At 33.8% G+C, this 20,006-nt stretch overlaps 2 protein-coding genes and 1 non-coding gene across 4 annotated transcripts; 1 reads left to right on the forward strand and 2 right to left on the reverse strand.

Annotated features, from left to right (window-relative positions):
* Positions 1–1,690: 1,690 nt before the first annotated feature.
* On the reverse strand, positions 1,691–4,207 carry LOC132187550 (Homeodomain-like superfamily protein). 2 transcript variants are annotated; one of them, XM_059601899.2, is made up of 5 exons: positions 3,838–4,207; positions 3,601–3,746; positions 3,202–3,511; positions 2,395–2,471; positions 1,691–2,298 (listed from the first exon to the last, which is right to left on the reverse strand). In XM_059601899.2, the coding sequence occupies exons 1-5, from the start codon at positions 4,034–4,036 to the stop codon at positions 2,098–2,100; spliced, it is 933 nt and encodes a 310-aa protein (XP_059457882.2). In that variant the 5' UTR covers positions 4,037–4,207; the 3' UTR covers positions 1,691–2,097. The 2 variants fall into 2 exon arrangements, with proteins under 2 accessions (XP_059457882.2, XP_059457880.2); XM_059601897.2 differs by having other exon boundaries at positions 3,193–3,511.
* A 3,910-nt stretch (positions 4,208–8,117) lies between these two features.
* TRNAE-UUC (transfer RNA glutamic acid (anticodon UUC)) lies at positions 8,118–8,189 on the forward strand. The gene has a single exon. It is a non-coding gene; the product is annotated as a tRNA-Glu (tRNA).
* A 1,442-nt stretch (positions 8,190–9,631) lies between these two features.
* On the reverse strand, positions 9,632–15,479 carry LOC132188204 (uncharacterized). Its single transcript, XM_059602613.2, has 6 exons — positions 14,941–15,479; positions 12,547–12,661; positions 12,264–12,438; positions 11,892–11,948; positions 11,228–11,403; positions 9,632–10,410 (listed from the first exon to the last, which is right to left on the reverse strand). Exons 1-6 carry the CDS (start codon positions 15,270–15,272, stop codon positions 10,285–10,287), a joined length of 981 nt encoding a protein of 326 aa, XP_059458596.2. The 5' UTR covers positions 15,273–15,479; the 3' UTR covers positions 9,632–10,284.
* Positions 15,480–20,006: the final 4,527 nt, after the last annotated feature.

The raw sequence follows: 20,006 nt of genomic DNA on the forward strand, positions 1-20,006 counted from the left end.
TTTACGAAGATTGGCATCCTCCTCGTTAGGAACGGAATCAGCTTCGAGTTTTGGGAGGACCTATGGCAAAAAAAAAAATTGGGGAGGGACCAATTAGCAAAATCTTTTTACCTTAAATTTTTTTTTTCTTGTAATTTGGGTGGGACCCTAGCCCCTGCCGGTTCCCTACCGTCTCCGTCTCTGCTTCTCGTATTAAGCTATCCAAAATTTACTAGAGAGAGATTATGAAACTCATATGTGTTGAGCAAGTCACCATTGCTCTTTTATTCTGTCCAAATTTTTATGAAATTTGAATAGCCTAATAAAAAACAATTGTCATTTTTTTTAAGATGATCGTAGTGTGTTTAATTCGAAAACAATAACTTAGACTAAAATAATTATACATGGTTTTTTTTTTTTTTTCTAATCAAAATAATTATACATGGCTCAATGACTAAAATAATTATAATTGGATAATCATTTAGATTATGCAAGCCATTTGGAAGGATGTGAATTTGTGAAGAGGTTTGTCATCATCTTCTATGATACCATATATATAAAAAATAATAATAATAAAATTATATTGAATCACACGTAATACTATATATATATATATATAAAGGCCAATAATACAAATACACACTAATAATCAATGTGAGACAATACAATATATATAACCAAACAGTTAAAAGTGTTTTGGGGTGTTTTTTGTTTTTCGTTTGTAAAAGTATTATCATGCGACATAAATGTTAAAACTGTTTTTTTTTTTTTTTTGTGTATTTTTTAGGAGTGTTTTTAATTGTTTTTTAATATTTTTATTTTGAGAATAAAAGACAACAAAAATTTTAACGAACAAGCCTCTAGACTAAGAGTTATGCTATTAATACACACTTTCATTCTTTCGCTTCAACTCTCACACACCCTTTTATATCCTTTTATATGGCTTTCAGCCTTTCACTCTCACTACTATTTATCAAAATCAAAATCAAAATCCAATATTAAGAGGATTTTTCTTTTCCCCTTTAATGTTAGAGCTTGAAAATTCTAAACAGAGGTCCTTTCCACTTTCCACTTTCCACCATCGCTCTTTTCATCTTTAATATTTATGGTTTTCAATCGGTTGAAACCTCCAAAGAAGTAAATCAAGACGACTTGTCAGCTGCAGAAAAATATCTAGCTAGCCTCGATGAAGACAAACCAAAAGGCTGCAAATTAAGAACATGACAAGATGTAAGAAGTGTAGGTGCACATGGAGTCACTGTAAGGAGAAAAAAGCTCAACACCACATACCGCGCACCAGCATCCTTTAAGTCGTATATGTCCGCTGGAGAGAGTAAAAAATTGCGAGGAAGTAAAGAATGTCGGTGCATAGAAGACACTTAGGAATTTATGTAAATATGATTAAGATTATACTTAAAATATCATAATATACCATTATGCTCGATAGCCGACATTAATGGCTGCTCATTATATAAACATCATTTTTCTTTGGCGGTTTCATTCGCTTATTATATATAATATCAAGATATTTAATTCATTCTATAAATTGTTCTTTTTGTGACTTGACAATAAAGTTGCAGCCCATTCGATTCACATACTCCATGAGCAACATCATATCCCATGTTTAATGAGTTGCATCCGATTTTATACTAATATGATAGTTAATTCTAACACCAAATAATACAAACGATGTATAGAGAATGCATAATCGAAAGGAGAAGGCAAATCAAACCTAAAAATCTGATATTAGAGCACAACTAACTGAAAAGGAGTTAAATGTTGAACATATGTCAAAAAACATCATGAGAATAGACTGTCCTGTCATCTCTCAGTCTAGTGGTAGTATCCCCCTACCTATGGTCATAGCATAAACCTCTTTAAAAATAGAGGAGTAAACTTGTCAATAGGGCTGCTAAAACCCTCCTCACCTTTCTCTGCAGTAGGGCCTTCAGAAAAGAAAGAAAAAAGCAACTTTAGTACAAATTCCTCTCTCTCTCTCTCTATCTCTCCGTGTCAGAAGTATTAATTATACGTCCATAAAATCTTATTCCCCACGTTTATTTGTATCTGAAAAAATCATGGGGGTTTCAATGAGTCTACAATCTTCTGCTGCCTTTTCTAGCTATCTTTATTACTAAGACCATCTGATTTCTCATCTCCTGCTTCATTGCTGTTGTCATCTCCCACGCTAAGGAGACCCTGTGGAGAACTAGACCGAGAGGTGTTTGGATTTGAGTGCTCTCCCCATTGATCTTGGGCCATGCATAAGCCATTTGTATTTGAAGAAGATGTAAGTTTTCGAACATGGAGTCTATATTTCTGGGAAAGCACAAGTATTTGCACAAATCAATAAGGGTAAATAGGAAGGAAAATTATACAAGACAGAACGTGAGAAAACAGATAATAAGGACTCACTTGCAAATGGCTTTTCACCTCATCATTTGTGAGACCATCCACCTGCATGAGGTCTCTAATTTGTTTAGGAGTGGCCACTGCAAAGGGGAACGAAACATTCAGATCAATACCACAGAGAGTCTCAGAGCATTTAATTATATAAAATAACTTAATTCAAGTATGTGAAGAATAGCTAAATTTTATTTTTATGTAAAAGGTTTAAGGGAGGCCATAAAAACATGCATGCTTCAGCAAGATTGAATAGTACTTTCTTTCTTTTTTATTAATTTCTAAGGGAATAATTTCAAAAAATGCTTTTGAAAGCCCTGCAACCGGCAAGCCAGGCTACTGGAATGTCAGAAAACAATGAAACCACCCCATTCTGGTTCCTTAAAGTGGTTCAACTGCAAGCATCTCCCAAATAATTTGCATTTCCTACATTTACTTACCTAACAAAGACTCAGAAAAGAGATAAAGATCTCAGTAATTTTGCTGTCGGAGCTGTTAATAATTTGGTCAACAAATTGCTAACAATCTGCCAGCAAATTGCTGAAATCTGAATCCCAAAAAGGAGTACATTCTCTTCTTTTTGCTGACTTCACTAACCCTAACCTCATATGGGATTTACAATAATTATTGCTAGTAATTTGGACAAATAATGTATAAACACACCTGCCCAGTAAATAGCTTAAAATTTATTTGTGCAGATGGTTATCTTTCACAATTCTGGAAGGTAAAACAAATTATCAATCTCTAAAGATCCAAAGTCCAACCAAAATTTTTCTTTTGAATGCTGTTAATTAATTTACAAGGCCTAACCTTGCTCACCCCCAAGTTGTCGAACAGCCTCGGAGAAACACCGATGCAACTGAGGCGACCAGTACCGCCTTTGTTTCCTAGGTGGGTCTGTCAACAAAGGTGAACCAGAAGAACCACCTCTGCAACCAGAATAGCTTCTTTTTTTGGAAACCGAATTGCCTGGATTCAATTCAAGCAGTGGAGGAATCATAAGCGAAAGACCAGTGACTTGTGAAACCTCGTTTTCTTCCTTTGATGCCTCAAATGCCCCTCCCCTGTTTCGCTTACCCCATGGCTGAGCCGGGTTCTCCAGCACAGACCGATCGTCTTCTTCACCTCGCTGTAATCAAAAACAAAAACAAATATTAGAAATTTAATCCCCAGAAACCCCAGAAAATTTTTACTCTTTTTTAGATTTTAAAAAATCACCAATTTTGCTTCTGAGGCTGAGTCTTCTTTCTTGTAATCGCAGGTGGTACCATTGCTCCAGAGCTGAGCAGAGCTCATCCAGTTCTTCTTGTCAGCGCTATCGATTTCCGTACACTGCATTGCCTCCTCCTTCAACCTGCCAATAGCTACACACCCACCACATAAAATTCAATAAATACTAAATAAACCCCATAAAATCGAAAAGAACAGAGAGGGAGAGAAAGAGAGAGAACCCACCATCGGTTAAGAGAAGCATACAGAGAGGAAGCTCGCGTTTGAAAGCTTCGATCTTCCTCCTTTCATCTTCCAATCTTTGCACACAATCATCGAGCTTTGACAGTTTCTCGGAGCCGTTTTTGTTGGTTGAAATTTCTCCGAGGAATTCAGAAATGGTTTTCGGGACAAAGACCAAGCTCAAATCCAAAGTCGGTCCCATTTCTCCCTCACCCTCAAATATTTTCTCTCTCTTTCTTCGTCTCTAACATAGAAGCCGATAACTTAGAACAGGGAAAGCCCACACCTTTTATATTGGAGATTCAGAAGTCAGGACAAGAAGATACGAAAACTCGCACTCGGGTCGTCGCGTCTCCGAGTCTCACTCGGTGACCCGGTGAAAAACTCGCCTCGGGCTCGGGCGAGTGGTGGGTGGAGTCAGGTGGGAGAATCTTTGGATTACGCGGCTTTGGTCAAAATGAAATTTTTTATTTTCTTTTTACTTTTACTTTCTTTTATTTTATTTTGGGTAAAGTTGAGTTAACCCCTCAAACTACTACCCTAATGATAATCTACCTCCAAACTATCAATTACGACAATTTACCTCCAAAACTACCAAAACAATGACAATTTATCCTCAATTTTAAAAAAATGATGAAATTACCCTTATTAAAATAAAAATAAAAATACTAAAATTTATTTTTTTTTTCAAAATTTTAAGGGTATTTTTGTCTTATTAAAAATTATATAGGGATAATTTTATCATTTTGCTAGCATTGGGAGGTACATTGTCATTGTTTTGGTTGTTTGGGAGATAAATTGTCGTAATTGATAGTTTGTGAGTAAATTATCATTATAGTGATAGTTTGAGACTTTGAGGAAGTTAAGTGAACTTTACTCTTTTATTTTTTTTAGAGGAGTTGTTTTTTTTTTTTTTAAATTACCCTGAAACTTCTCATATAAATACTTTTCAAATCAAAACAAAAAAAATAGATTTCAAGATCTATCAAATATATTAATCTAGAAGCATTTTCGCGTCTTACCAAACTACCCTTTTCGTGTTTGTGATTCTGTGAAGGCAATCAAACCTTGTGATGTTCTTTTACTTCACAATTTCTGCCTTCACACTTCTTAACCCAAGTCAACAAAGACAATTCCAGTTTTTACCCAGGCAATTTCCTACTTTTCTCTTTCTCACTATATTATCAAACATCAATGAGTACTTTTTCACCTTAATTTTCTCATTGGGTTTCTCATTAGTCCTTTGTTGACTGAGTTTCCACAAAAAAAAAAAAAAATTCATAACTTAGACAGAATTTTAGGTCATGGATTTTTATAATTTTGAGAGATGTTAGCGGTTCTTAATTGTTACAAACAATTGAGATGGGTTAGGTTATCTTAAGATTAAAAGCATTACATTTTAGGGTTTTTTTTCCTCTATGAAAAATAATATAAAGTTATATGTGATTAAATTTTGAAGAAAAATTTTAGAAAGTATAACATTCCTCATGAAGACAATCATAGAACTCACAATTGAGTGAAACTATTCGTGCCAATATGGACATACGTGGTACATCAGCACACCCTCTCACTTGCTACCACATGGTAGCCCTTAGTCGACAGCTTGACTAACTTGTCCTTTCAGTCCTTTTTCGACTCCTTAACGAACTCTAATTAACCTAAAATTTTGAGAATAACGATGACTCATAGATAAACATGTTGATATTTTACTTGAAACATTTTGAGAATATTTTCTCATTACTTTTATGTAACCGAATTTACTGGGCACAATATTCTCCTCCATTCGTTTTCGACTTTTATTCAAATTCCAATCAATCTCATATTTATAGGGTATATACAAGTCATAAAAAAATAAATAAAAGACTATAATATCTTACTTCAAGATGTGCGAGAATATATTTCTATTATTTTATGCAATCCAAATTATTGAGTGTTACAACCCATACGTAACTCAAATAGCTTTTTTTGTTAAAGTAAAAGTCTTGCGTCTTACTTACCCAAAGTATATAAATCCACTACCTAAGATAAAAAAGATGTATCTTTTCTGTCTTTATGTTTGAAAATGTTCAACACAAGGTGATATTCGACCTACGTAATTGTGAGAGTGGATGTCACCTAAGGGCAGTGGCGGATCCAGGAGTTCATTCTACCGAGGGCGTCAATAAAATAATCAAATATAATGATAAATAATTTTTTTTTTCTCTTTATATACTATTTTTTTTATCATAATATGGTAAATACAATAATAAAAAAAAATTATACCACAATATATGTATCACAAAAAGCATATTTATATGTTAAATTGATATATTAGTTACCATGTAGGCACTAGTACAAAAGTAAAGGAAAATACAAAATACAAAGTGCCTAAAATTGCATTCTATGCGGTCTTAGAGAAACAAAATCATCAAGTATTAAATCTGAATTGAAGCTTTCAGCAATTCCCCTTTCAATATAGACAAGTACATTATCTTTAAGAAATTCATCTTCCATTTTGTTACGAAGTATTGTTTTAATAATTGTTTACTTCTCATACTCTAATGATATTATAATAAAATTATTAGCATATTCCGATAGCTATTAGCCTAAAATGAATTAATAAAAAGAACAAATCTAAGATTGACAATAATCTTCTGAAACTCGTTGATGCTTGACAAAATTCCGAAGTACTATATAAAACACACCAAAAAAAAATAATAATAAATAACAATATTGTTTTAAAATAAGGTAAATAAAATGATGAAAATGAGAGATATATCTCAATTACAAAGTTTAAATTATAACCAAGACAAATTAAGGGCGCCGTCATAACCAAACAAATTAAAGCGTTAATGGCTTTAATTATAAACTTTACTTTCGACTTACTTGGTTGGGTACTTGGATTATGACAAGAAAGTGCCAAATATTGATAAATAAACATTAAATTTCTTGACACTTTTTTTTTTTTTTTAAATGTAAAACCAAGAAACCGAAATAGCTGGAGGAGTTTTTTACCTTTTTTTACTTTTTTTTTTTTTAAAAAAAACAAAACAAAATTTTGTTACCTGGGGCAGTAGACAATTCGGCCAGAAAAATATTTAAATTTTTTTTTTTTTTTTTTTTACCAAGGGCGACCGCCCCAGGTAGCCCCCTCTTCTCTCCGCCACTGCCTAAGGGTGTACGAGAGTGTGCGAGAAAAAAATAATGAATGATAAAATATTAAAAATGAAGGGTAGAGATGGCATGATGGGAAAATAAATCAATATGGATTAGGCTGACACGTTGGGGCCGGGCTCATTTGTTCCTCTGTATATATCCCCAATCAAAGGTCTAGAATGGAAAAGCGAAAACAAAAAGAGGTTGTCACCACTAACCAGACACTAACACGTGGCGAGGTGCTTTTTAAATAGCGGGTGAGATTCGTGGTCTCTCACGAGGGAATCGTTTCTACGAGATCAAATTCCTGTGCTGTTGCTAGAAACGCTTCGATTCCAACGATGAGATTCTCATTCTATATGAACGACACGTGTGAAAAAAGCATCCCATCGTTTCCTTCTTCTTCTTCATGTGAGATAAAACGGAGGGTCGTAATGTGTTGGTTAGAGATAAGGATTCTACGTGATGGGCAAAGGTTGTTTTTGGTTTATTTTGTCACAGAACAATAGAATTATGCCTTTCATGCAAAATGACAACTATTTCAGACCATCCTTTGTTGGCTTTTTTTGCATATTTTTAATATCCTCTTGTGTGTTATTGAATGGTTCCTCGTGGGTTTTTTTTTTATATATATGGCAATTGCTGACATCAAAAGTTAAAAGAGAAAACACACAAGTTCCACTCTCAATTTGGTGGATCATATCCAATAAACCAAGTTTGCAGAATATGCCTAAACAACTTTGCAACCGAGAAAAAAAATATGTATATATACTCTAGTCTCGTTGAGCTTAAATAACACTCTTAAACTTTAAAAAGTGACAATTAATTCTTTTAAACTATTTAGTTTTTTTTGCTTCAACCCATTTATTAGGATTTTCTGTTAATTCTTATGAAGAATGTGTCGTGTGTGAGTTAAATTATCCATTATACCCCAATGGCTCCAAATGTAACCAAAGCTTAATTATCACCATTTTCTCTATTTGCAAATATACAATGGTCGAGTTACGCTACTTCTTTCTCAAATGAAAATATTTTGTCATAAATTTTGGTTAATAACCATTTTCACTAATTTTCATCCTCGCCTTTTACCGAAGGAATCGCATGATAAAAAAGCTTTATATATTAAAACATGCAAACTTGTCACAAGATCCGTTGTCGTCCAGCGGTTAGGATATCTGGCTTTCACCCAGGAGACCCGGGTTCGATTCCCGGCAACGGAAATATGTTTTTGTCCAAGGCCAGAGTCAAAAAAGAAAAGGCAGTGAAAAAGTTTTAAGAAACTGAGAAAGAGTATGTGGGGCTTCGTGTTTGTTAATAATGTGTGTTTTTTTTTAAAAAAAAAAAGACATAAAGCTAAAAACAATTTTGAGTTGTTTGTTAAAGTTTTGAGTTGAAAACATAATGCAAAAGAAAGAAGAAAAAGGGTTACAAACAAAGCCGACTTGAGTTATTTTAAACCCCCACAAGTCTTCTAGCGCTTATTTGATGCGAACACTGCTTCCGATTTTGTAGAAGCTCTCAAAATATGAAGCATTTGTACATGACAATCACATACCTAACATATGTCACACCAAGTAATCCATTCAACGCATGAAAACTTTTTACATTATCGTGCAAGTACTCACTATTAACCGACTTGATTTTGTTACAGGAAGAACAAAAATGGTGAAAGGTTACCAACGATTCAAATTGAAAAAAGAGATAAACTGTGAAATTTAATAATAATTTTTGTTGTCATGAAGCAAGTGTGGACGTAGAAGTGTATGTAGCATTTCTTATATTTTACTAATTGACTCTGGCAAAATTCTAGTCTTCAAATTTGTATTTGAACAAGTGTTTTATATCTAGATAAAAATAGGAGGAAACTAATGGCTTTTCAATGAGAAGGAAGCCTCTCCCTTAGGTAACCAGATATTGACCGCAGGACTACAAGTTGTTTGTCCATCGTTTCATTTGGTAGTTGTGATATAGTTGGTTTGGATAAAATATTCTACCTACTTATGACTTGCATTATTATCCCAAAAAAAAAAAAAAAAACAAAAAAAATCTCTATATTCTTAATTTTGCAACTATGCCATAATTTCCCGTAGCCAACATAAGATTATGGATGCAAGAAACGAAGAAAATGCTAATCTAAGCTTATCATATTTTTGAACTTGTGTGTTTGTTAACATTTATAGAATGACATGCCAATCACTACATTTCCTTAACAACAATTTACCCAGGTAAAAGGCTCAAAGTTCATGCTTCATCTAGTAAGAAATGAATGTGATCCAATCTTGCCATTCTCTGCAAGATGTAAAAAAATTGATAGACTATATACACACGACCGATTCAAGACAGAAAAACGAACTTGGGAGCCTAGGATTTTGGCAAGGAGGGTCAGACTTAAACCGCAAGTCCCAACAAGAACACGGAGATTTTCCATTTTCCATTTTCCTTTCCCTGATTTAAAAATAAAAATAAAAATAAAAAACTAGAACACTAAGACCAACGCAAAGAAATAGAACAGAGAACATACGAGAAGATTTGGCAAGAGAGAGAAACCAAATAGCTCGACCAGTCATGTCAGACTAATAGTTCTTTAGTTAGAGAATGTCAGAATTGTAGCATTGAAGATAACTACTTTTTCATTTCAATCCGTGATTTCAGGCACAAAATCTAACTAAAGCCATAATCCATTAATGACCACATAATCCGATGTGAAAAATCCAGCAATGAAAACTCTCTACATAAGAGGTCATATAACCATTATAAGTACACCCATGCTCATACACCATATCTCACAAAACCCTGAGTGCCATACTATGCTCCCTTTGCTAATTTAAGTAAGCAAATTTAAGTATCAAAGAGTTTTCCCTGTTGACAAGCTCTGACAAGTCTTCACTTGTCCAAAGACGCTTTGCATGCGTCCATTGGCTGAACTTGACCGTCCAATCAAGTGCATCTTCAACATCAATAATGCCCCACATTTCTTGCAAATCATATTATTATACTACTATATTTAGGCTTCCTCTTTGACCTTTGTAACTCTACTGGAAGTGCAAGGCGGAGATATCAAAGAAACGAAAAATACTAAGACTTACAGTAATCCAGCAGCTAAGCAAGACATGAAAATGTAATACGAAATGCCAGAGAAAATGATTTAATTTTTTTTTTTTCCTTTTTCTTTTTTTAAAATTTTATATTTTCCCTGTTTGTGGGCCGTACAAAAAGATACACAAAAGAACCAACAAACAAAACACTGAAAAGCTAAACTAAACGTAGTAGCAAAACTTCCATTCCATTGGGTTTGACAAGAACTGTGCAAGTGACTCACTGTTCTGCTTTGATGAAATGAGCAGCTAGGAGTTTTGAAACAGTGAAGCCAGTAAAGGAGTCAACGTCAAAGAGTTCTTTCAGCTTCTCATCACATAGTATTCTCCTCTTGTCGGATGGATCCTTCATGAACAAGCAAAGAGAGTTTTTGAGTGACTTTTTAGCTACGCATTCACAAGGAAAGATGCCATAAGAAGCCAAAACTGATACTAAGCATTTCTGTCACAGAACTATTATCTACCTCTACCAAATTGATAGGATCCCCAAAATAAACCCTTCCTCATAAAGATAAACTCTGCAACAGTAGTGTGATTGATTATAGATTTAAAGTACTCCCTAACGATACCTCAGTGTCACCCTCAAGACTGCCATAAAGAAAAAAACAAGACATTACATTCTACATCATAATGACGACCACAATTTAGCACAATGTCAACTTCTAAGTTACTAATAGTCAGAAAGAGTGTAACTTACTGGTTCATCTTCCTTTTAGTGTGCCCCCAGTTGCAGGGAGATGCCCCCTTTTTTTCTGGCATCCTTTTGTATTGATATTTTACTTACTAGGGCACACCTTAAGGGTACCTCAATCGACTAGGGACAACGCCTCATGAAATAGAGGTCACTAATTTGAATTTCCCCTTCCCCTCTCTTGGGACCAATTACTTATAAAAAAACAAAAAAGAAAAAACGAGCTACGCAAACACCATTTGCACACAAGGTCCAAGTGATCCTGATTTCATAATCAGGACTAGCCATTTTCTCAACTCAGCAGGCTGCTATGATTTTTTAATTTTAGAAAATTAATTAAGGAGTGGAATGATTTTACAGTTTTCTTTGAGGCAATTTAGAATGAAAAGAGGAGGCCACCTTGATCAAGAAATCAATAAATCTAGAACTACGAAGTAATCATAGCGTTTCATCAAGCAGAGAATCAAGATACCTGGAGGTTGTTTTGCTTTATGTACTCCCACATTCTTTTTACTGCACCAGCCCGTGATAATTCACTTTCCCCAGTACCAAAGAATTTCACTAGGGCGTCTGAGAGTTGAAGAGGAGCAAGAAAACCAGATTTCCCGCCCTTCTGCCTTTTTTCCTTCCTTTTTGGCTCATCTGGATCTGAAGTTGAGATCAAGATGAGGTACATAAAAAGAATGCCATAAACCTGTTACAAGTAATTAACTAGTATATGCTGTTCAGAGCTAAATTCAATTAGCTAACCCAAATAACTTTTTAGCAATGAAATCTAGTAAAGCTCACAAGGGCTACAAACCCAGGTGGAGCTGTCTACCAGGAAAAAATGTACTATTCTTTCACCTTTAAGTATAACTTGTCAGTGAAAGAGAAGGTTGTGTCAAATAGACTCCCACTGCACTGAAAGACCTAGTGTAATGCATATTCAATTGAGTTGCAAACATAAGGAAGCAGAATTCTGAATGTGAAAGGCAAGAAGAAAGTATGAAGTCGAGCTAAGAAGAAAGATGTATCACCATCAGTAACATGCAATTGGTGAGAAGAAGGCCATGGTCACTCCACGTACCAATGAAAAGCAACATTTATAACAAGCATCATAATATCATCTAGAAAACTGAATTTATTGGTCCTACCTTCTTCTCTTTCTTGCTTCTGCGGTTTTTCCTTCTGTGTTGACTTGACGGGCAAAACTATATCAAGAAACATAGAATAAGTAATATTTCAAGAATTTACATGAGACTGAAACTAGAAAAGACGTGATAGTTTGAGTCAGCAATTTATAGAACAAAGGCAGCATAATATTTATGAAATCAATAAATGTTCTTTCTTAGTTCTATAAAACATTATAGGATCATTGCAGTGGTCAAACTTCACAATCCTTCTCAAAGAAGGAACACAGTAAAAATTGGGAACAAGAAATTTTCTATTAAAAATTTTACAGATCCAACATAAAAAATAACAGAAATAAAATAAATAACTAAAAAAATAAAGAGGTAATGGCATACCATCATCTGAATCCAACGGCCAAATATGCTTTGATAAGACCTTATTCATTTGGAACATGTTGATGGAATCAACACGGAAAAGGGCACGCAATGGTTCATCACAGTTTATATTTCGCCTATTTTTGGGGTCTTGCAAATTTTTCTCTCTAATGTAGGCCCACAATTGCTTGACAACCTAGAACCGAGATAACAAACAAACAATTTTACAATAATGATGATTCCTGAACTACCAGATTAATAATGACAATGGAAAAGTAACTTCTCCATCATTTTCTAAATATACCTCAGTCCTTGCCATTTCAGGCTCCCCAAGGAATTCCTGAAGTTGTGGAGAAAGGCTACATAATTTATTGAAACCACCCCCTCTTTTCTTTACCTCAGGACTAAGCTTGTTAGACCTGATTTTTAAGAAAAAACAACAATCAGTGTACAATGTATATGGAAGATATTCCAGGTGAATACACGAGATCCATTTGAGATATAAGAAAATGGGGGAGATTTAATATATATATATAATATAAAATAACAACATAGAAACTTCTAAAACAAATTTCCAAATAAAGTAACAACTTTGTGTGATTGCAGGGACAGCCACTAAATTAACCCAATAAATACAGGGATTAATGTTTTGGGGAAAGATGCCATAAATTTGTTTGTTTGTTTGTTTTTGTTTTTGTTTTGTTTTGTATTTTTTTTTTTTCATTGTTATAGGCTGCATACTGTCTTTGCACAGTTCACCTACTTCACCCACAACAAAAAATCATTTTTTTTTTTTTTTAAAAAAAAAGAACAAAAAAGCTGAACCCATTTTTTACTGAATCTGCAATGAGTGGGGAAAAAATAAACCACAGATAGTTTACAGAATACATCATTAGTAACATCAAGCAACTTTTGAATCATAGTGGTTGCTTTTTCAGTGAAGTCAATTGTAAACATTCATTTTTTCATATAAGATGCACAATAGGCTGATAAGAATTGCTTTAGGGGCCATATTAAGTGTTTGAAGTGATTCTTGTCAGGTGCTCTAGGAAAGGTCTTGGGTTATCGTATCTGCCCTCCCATGACTCCACTTTGATGGGATCAACACCAGGTAATGACCTCTTTTTATGAAGGGATTCTTTCAGGAAAGTTTCCAAACACACCCTGGTCATCTTACTTCCAGGCCAACAATAAAATGAAGTAAGAAGATTCAGTTCTCAGAGCATTTCAAGTGGATTCTACCCAACAAAAAAAATCTAAAATAAGAAAAGCTTGATGTCACTACATGATAAAACTTCGGATCAAAGCCGGTAGAGCTTTAAGCACATGATAGTAAATGCAGAAGGCAGGCACTTTTCCTGAAACCATTTTTTCCCTTTTTGCAAGGCAAAGTACATAATGAAAAGGAGGCAGCACTTTGTGTCAATGGATTTGTCAACTTCGACTAAAATACCAAGTCTCTAGATATTTTCTTCATAACATGAAGAACCAACTATTACTAACTATCGCTGAGATTTCGGAGAATTGCAAAGGACTTGCAATCATGGAATTTGAATAACCCAAAAAATGAGGGAAAAAAAAGGTCTATTGTTTTGACAAACATGTTCCAGAGAAATATTTTGTTGAGATCAAAACTTAAATCCATGAAGAGATAATTTCTGCCCAAGCTAGTGGAAAAAAAGAAAACAAGGTAAACTAATCAAAACAGAACATACAAGGAGTTCAGAGAAAATATCCATTTTCTCAATTTCCTTAAAATTTTCACGTGAAAAACTATGGAGCCTAAGTAAATAAATAATAAAATTAAAAATTAAAAAAAAAAAAAAAAAAAAAACACCTAGAGGGAAATTTGGAGAAAATCATTGTTCACAAATTTTTTTTTCTTCCTAGAACATCTATGGTTAATCTGTTGGAGATGCTTCAACGGCAATGACAGCCATTCGATTTTGTTGAGGACCTGTTCAAATTAAAACAGACGCTCTCAGTATGTGTTAATCACAAGATCCTTCCTCATTTTTACCATTATCTACAAAAAGAAAGAGCCTTTACAGTCAAGAATCAGTCATCGATTTTTAAAGACAAAACTGCATGATAATCGCGAAGTCCTAATGAAACTTTTTTTTTTTGATTTGGCACCGGTATCCGGAGCTTCGCTCCGACTAATCTGAAAGTGCACAGACCCTCGACAAAGAATTTCTCGCAATTACACCTCAGTTAATTTAAGGGGCAAATCCCCAGTCTGATCGCCCTAAGAAGCAGTTTACATTCCTAGGGTTTCGAACCTAAAACCTTGAGGAGCATATTCAAAGTCCTAGGCTGTCCAACCACCAGGCCAACCCCTTGGGTTCAAAGCCCTAATGAAACTTTGCTGCTACATAAAGCAAATAATAACGTGAACACGCACTTTCTTGATTTGGATGAAAACCCAAAATCTACGTAACCTTTCAGAACACACAATGTACAAAGCTACAAAATTTAGTCATCATACAAGCCCCCAATTACTCAAATAAATTCCCAAGCGCCTCCACTAATCAAATTAAATCAGCAAAACCAAACATTTTATATGCAAATTAATAGTCATGTCATACACACATAAATTTGCTATAGAATAATATCATATTTACCGGGGGAAAAAAAACATTTTATATGCAAATGCAGAATTAAGCAAAACGTAAATGTGAAAATAAAATTAACTGACCGTCGTTTACCCTTCCCATTACTCGTTTCTTCAATCTCTTCTTCTTCTTCTTCATCATCATCTTCGTTCTTGGAACCAGAGCCTTCGGTTTCCTGCGGTTCGGCCGTCGCCGTCCGATCATCTTCTTCAGCTTCGCCGACCTCCTCGGCTTCCTCGTGCTCGCTCTGGAGGAACAGGTCCACCTGTTCCCTTATGAAGGCCTTTTTTTCCGTCAAATCCACGCCGAAATCTTCCTCGAGCCGCCGACGCACGGTGCCGGTGGTCGTCGTGTTGAGGTCCGAGCTCCGGAGAAACTCCCGGAGCCGCGCGATTAGCTCCGAGTCGGATACCATTTTGCCGGGTTATGGGGTTGGGTTTGGGTTTGGGTCTGGGTGAAGCTCAGGTGGGCGGTAGAGAATGGGATTCTGAGGGGGAATTGGGCGTGGAAGAGAGAGGACAAATATGGAAATAAAATAAAAGTCTCTCTCCTTCTCTCTTTCTCTAAAGTTTCATCCGTTTCTCGTTCGACTGAAAAGTAAAGTGGGGCCCACTCCTTCTCGTGCGTTTTTCTTGAGTTTCATGCGGAAAAATGAAGAAGTGGGTGGGCTTGGAGTTCCAAACTTTCGCCAACTTGTAAGTTGTAAACGATGACGTTAAAATTGATGACCATATACTAATTCCAATAATTTTGGAGAATTTTCTTATGAGGATTTTAGATATTTTTAAAAAATAATAATTTTATGATAAAGTTCTTTTCATTTTTATTAAATAATTTAAATTTTATTTACTCAATATGTAATTTAAACTGGCATAATGTATTAATGTAGTAATTTTATAAGTCACTCTTGTGTCACTCTATAAATGAGGTGACTTATAAAATTAATATTTGAACAAAATTAAATAATGATTAATCACAAGCTCAATCGTAATTTTATAAGTCACGTCATTTTTAAAGTGACTTCTAACACTACTCGTATTAATGATAATAAATATTTAAACAACACCATTAAATATCATTTAATCAGAATTTTAGAATTTTGTCATAAAATTACTTTGAAAAATTAGGAAAAAATCAAAATGAGTCCTAAATTTTATTGCCATTTAAATTTAATCATTTGTTTCCAAATTCAACAATTAATTCCTTAAGCTTTACCTGTATTTTAAATTTGTTGTTCAAATAATAACCGCTTGTATGTCACGTGGACAATTTACAGTGTGACACCTGCCAACATAATGTCGCCTTATACTTGTCAGTCACATTTGCACAAAAAAACGGGTGGAGGTGGAGGTCGTCTACATTTGTCTGATAGGCTTGTTGTGACTTAATATTGGTGGATGTGACGTGGTAAAGTAAATTATTCATGTCGGGTTGATAATAATTTATACGGCAGAATAATTAATTTAAAACACAGGTAAACCCTAATGAGCTAATTATCTAATTTAAAAGTCCAATAACTAAATTGAAATCACCAAAAAAAAAAAAAAAAACACAAACACAAAAATATTTTTTTTTTTTCCCCAATAATTAAGAGAATCCTCTTAAGAGATAGGGTTTCAAAACATGGAAGCAGGCTCGGCCTAAATAGCCTTTGTTAATGGAAATGGGCCGGGGGGTTTGATTTAAGCCTCAGCTTTGACTATGACTTGGTATCATCAAAGAGGATTTGTCTCTTTTTGAAGTCCTAAAGGCCCCATTCACTTTCTAGTGTTTGGTGGAAAATGAGGTCGTTCATACTGAATTTTTATGCTCTTTAAATGCTACTTCTTTTTTTTTTTTTTTTTTTTTTTTAATGATTAGCAATTTGAATAGTAAATGTAAGAAAGTCACTATGAGGCTCACCTGTTCGAGCAGGTTTCAGGTATCTTACTATTTACTCGGACATGTGTGCTTAATAAGAATTTTATCATATTTACTGTCCGAATTACTACCGACAAATTGTTGAAACTCTTTGCTGATAAATATATAAGGAGCATGAAAGGCATCTATGCCAAAAAAAGCATAACAGAAGAGGTAAAGTGACACAGGGTTGTATTAAAGAAGAACACATCTTTGACTTTCTTTGGGGGAAGCCCTTTTAATTTTATTAGTATAGTTTATTTCATTTTTGTTATTGTCATCTCCAACAAAACCCCCGTTCGACTTTGCCTTTTTTGTCTTATTTTATATCAAATTATTAAAATAAAAAAATAAAAAAACTAATGCGAAACATTTTAAAAATCATGAAAATACTGCCATGCCAATGCGTGCAATTTAAGCAAAAACAAGTGAGGAGGTACACAAAATGTAACTTGGGCTCTGAACTTGAATCTAAAAGCTTGCTATTTTATTAGGCTTTGCAAAACAAGATAATATAAGAAAAGCATAGGGTCGGTGGCATAGGCTCCCACCGACCCTGTTAGATTAAGCCATATATTTTTAATCTAAAAAATAATTTCTCTCATTATTGGTCACCAGAAAGGCGATGGCAATTAGTGCCGTAAAATATGATTGAGATTCTCTCAGATTTTTTAAAATATGAAATTCTCAAATTTTAAAATTTGATTCATCTATTATATATAACGGCCCAAAAATTAGGGCCATGTTTTCTGTATGAGATTTTTTTTTTTTTTTTTTTGTCAGAACTTCAAAATGCTCATGTCAAACAAATGGGTAGTGAATAGAAAATTGCTATAAATTTTTCACTTGATTCACATGAAGCAAAAGCAACATAAGTTTTGATGGTGTAGTTGATCTAATGGACTTTTCAATACTTAAGTAAGCAAAATGAATAGTATAACGTTACACTTACAAAAAGAGTTAGAGTCATCTCAAATTAAGCATGAGTATATGGTTGTTGTACTTAGAATAGTGAAACAACATTCTCTTATGTAGAGCATTAAGTGATTATTCTTTTGTTTTATAATTGATCATTATTGAATTTTGATTTAATAATGATTTTCAAAGTCATATTAACTTTGAGGGATAAAAAAAAAAAAAAAAATGTAGCATTTCTTACGAGCTAGCAGATTAATTAAAACTGGTCTGCTGCTCACCCTTAGTTGAAACTTATACTTTAAATTTGTCATCCTGGCTTGAATCTTAGGCTCTCATGTCCGTTCTCTTAACTTAGATTGATTCGGCATATGTCTAGTCTATCAAAGTGTTATAAAGTAGAGAAAGAAGAAGTTCAAAATATTGTATAAATAAATCAGCAGAAAAAACATTTTTCCTTTAAGCACAAATGGGAGCTCTTATGAATCTATGATAATTGAGACATGTTATAGGAAGTGACATTTTTAACAAATGGAGAGTATCAACTCCATTCTTTAATGCTCTTTTATTTTATAAAAATATTTGAAAAAAAGGATCATGTTAATCACAAACACATTGAAAAATGAGAAATTTAAATTACCTACACATTTTTTTTTTTTAGTTGAGAGAAAAAAAATACCCATAATAATTAAAATTTTTCCAAACAAAGACTACCACCGGGATGAAAAATGGGCAAAAAGTTAAAAACCCAGGTTGAAAGATGGATAACAATTAACAAATAAAGAACATATATATTTTGATATGTGGATCCACGTAAGGAAAAGAAAAGAAAGATTCAAATTAGTAACGTCCGCTTCATGAACCATTGACTGATTGATATTCTCATATATATATATATATATATATATATATATTTGATATCCACGTAAGAATAGGAGAAGAAAGATTCGAACTAATAACGTCCGTTTAACGAACCATTGGCTGATTGATGTTCTCCCTAGAAACCAAAAATAATAATAAATTGATACAGACAAGTTGGTGCTGCAGGTGTCGGAGCTTGTTAGATATTAATTGCCCGAAACCCCTCTTTTTGTCGTTGGCTATATTTAGCTATTTAGCTACATGATTCTCTGGCATCGGTTACTCAGTTTTTTCTGACTCCTTTGCTCACGCCTTATCCTTCTAAACCCACACACACGGCACACCAGTTTACTTCAGTTTCTCCATTTCTACCCACCACATATTTTCCACAGGTATATATATATATATATATATATATATATATATATATATACATATGTTCATCACTGCTTTCATTTCTCTGAAGAAGTAGCCGGTGAAGCTATATATATATATGGATTGCATGCTACTCTGGTTCTCAGAGTTGGAAATTATAAGTGATCATAGGATTTTCTTCTTCAGTAATGATGTTGACAGAATGTCTTCCCAAAATATCATTTTCATGCCTCTTGATTTCTTTATATTTTCTGTAGGTGCCATGTCTTCGTGATGATTCTGCAGGGATGGACTGCAAAACAGTGAGTAAAGGTACATTATACGCAGTTTAATTTTTATTATTATTATTTTTTTAATTTGAAAAAACTTGCATGCAAAAAAAAAAATTATAAATGAATCCCAATAAATGTAAATCTGAGAGTTGTATTAGACAGTAATTAGAAAGTGATTAAATAAAAAATTTGACTAGTCAATTAAATTCTATCATGTATGAATTGTAGAATTGTATGTAAACTTACTTTGCATCGATTTCCTGTTGACTATCGTTGTAGAAAAAGACATAAATCCAATGTCGTATTCGTTGCATTTATCGCCAACAACCCTTACCCGTCGTTTATGCATTGATTTAACCTTAACTTTATCTTGTGTACTGGTCCCAAAAAGATAATAGAAAAGGTTGCAGTAAAGCAAAGGCTATATATCTATATATAAATATAAATATACATTGAAAGGGAAAGAATAAAGAGATCGATAGACACCTGAATCTGAAGAAGGAAACGTACCTTTCAGGGAATTACTCTGGAAAGCGTAGGGGTAATCAGCAAGTTAGTAATTATACGCTAACTTCTTAATTAAGTTGTTAGTGACTGACAACATGTTATAGTTCTAAAAAATATGTAACAATATCCTTAATGATTTGTTTAAAATACATTAAATATCATTTGTAATTGGTTTTTTTTTTTGTTGGCTAACTTTCGGTATGAATGAACATATTTAGTTAACAAATAAGGTTGCGTTTGTTTTGATGTAAAATAATTTTTTGAGAAATAATATTTTCAATCCATATATGGTTATTGGGGTGTTGCAACACATGATTGGG

Source organism: Corylus avellana, chromosome 6 (assembly GCF_965113065.1).
Source record: "Corylus avellana chromosome 6, dhCorAvel1.hap1.2, whole genome shotgun sequence".
Lineage (NCBI taxonomy): Eukaryota > Viridiplantae > Streptophyta > Magnoliopsida > Fagales > Betulaceae > Corylus > Corylus avellana.

What these genes read in the sequence shown, in the direction of transcription:
- LOC132187550 (XM_059601897.2), bottom strand. Translation starts at nt 4,036, where the DNA reads ATGGGACCGACTTTGGATTTGAGCTTGGTCTTTGTCCCGAAAACCATT. An exon ending in CAGCCTCAGAAGCAAAATTG is followed by an intron (nt 3,512 to 3,600) that starts GTGATTTTTTAA and finishes TTTTGATTACAG; the next exon opens with CGAGGTGAAGAAGACGATCG. An exon ending in AGGTGAAAAGCCATTTGCAA is followed by an intron (nt 2,299 to 2,394) that starts GTGAGTCCTTAT and finishes GTGCTTTCCCAG; the next exon opens with AAATATAGACTCCATGTTCG.
- LOC132188204 (XM_059602613.2), bottom strand. Translation starts at nt 15,272, where the DNA reads ATGGTATCCGACTCGGAGCTAATCGCGCGGCTCCGGGAGTTTCTCCGG. An exon ending in CTGAAATGGCAAGGACTGAG is followed by an intron (nt 12,439 to 12,546) that starts GTATATTTAGAA and finishes TCTCGGTTCTAG; the next exon opens with GTTGTCAAGCAATTGTGGGC. An exon ending in GAAGCAAGAAAGAGAAGAAG is followed by an intron (nt 11,404 to 11,891) that starts GTAGGACCAATA and finishes TCTCAACTTCAG; the next exon opens with ATCCAGATGAGCCAAAAAGG.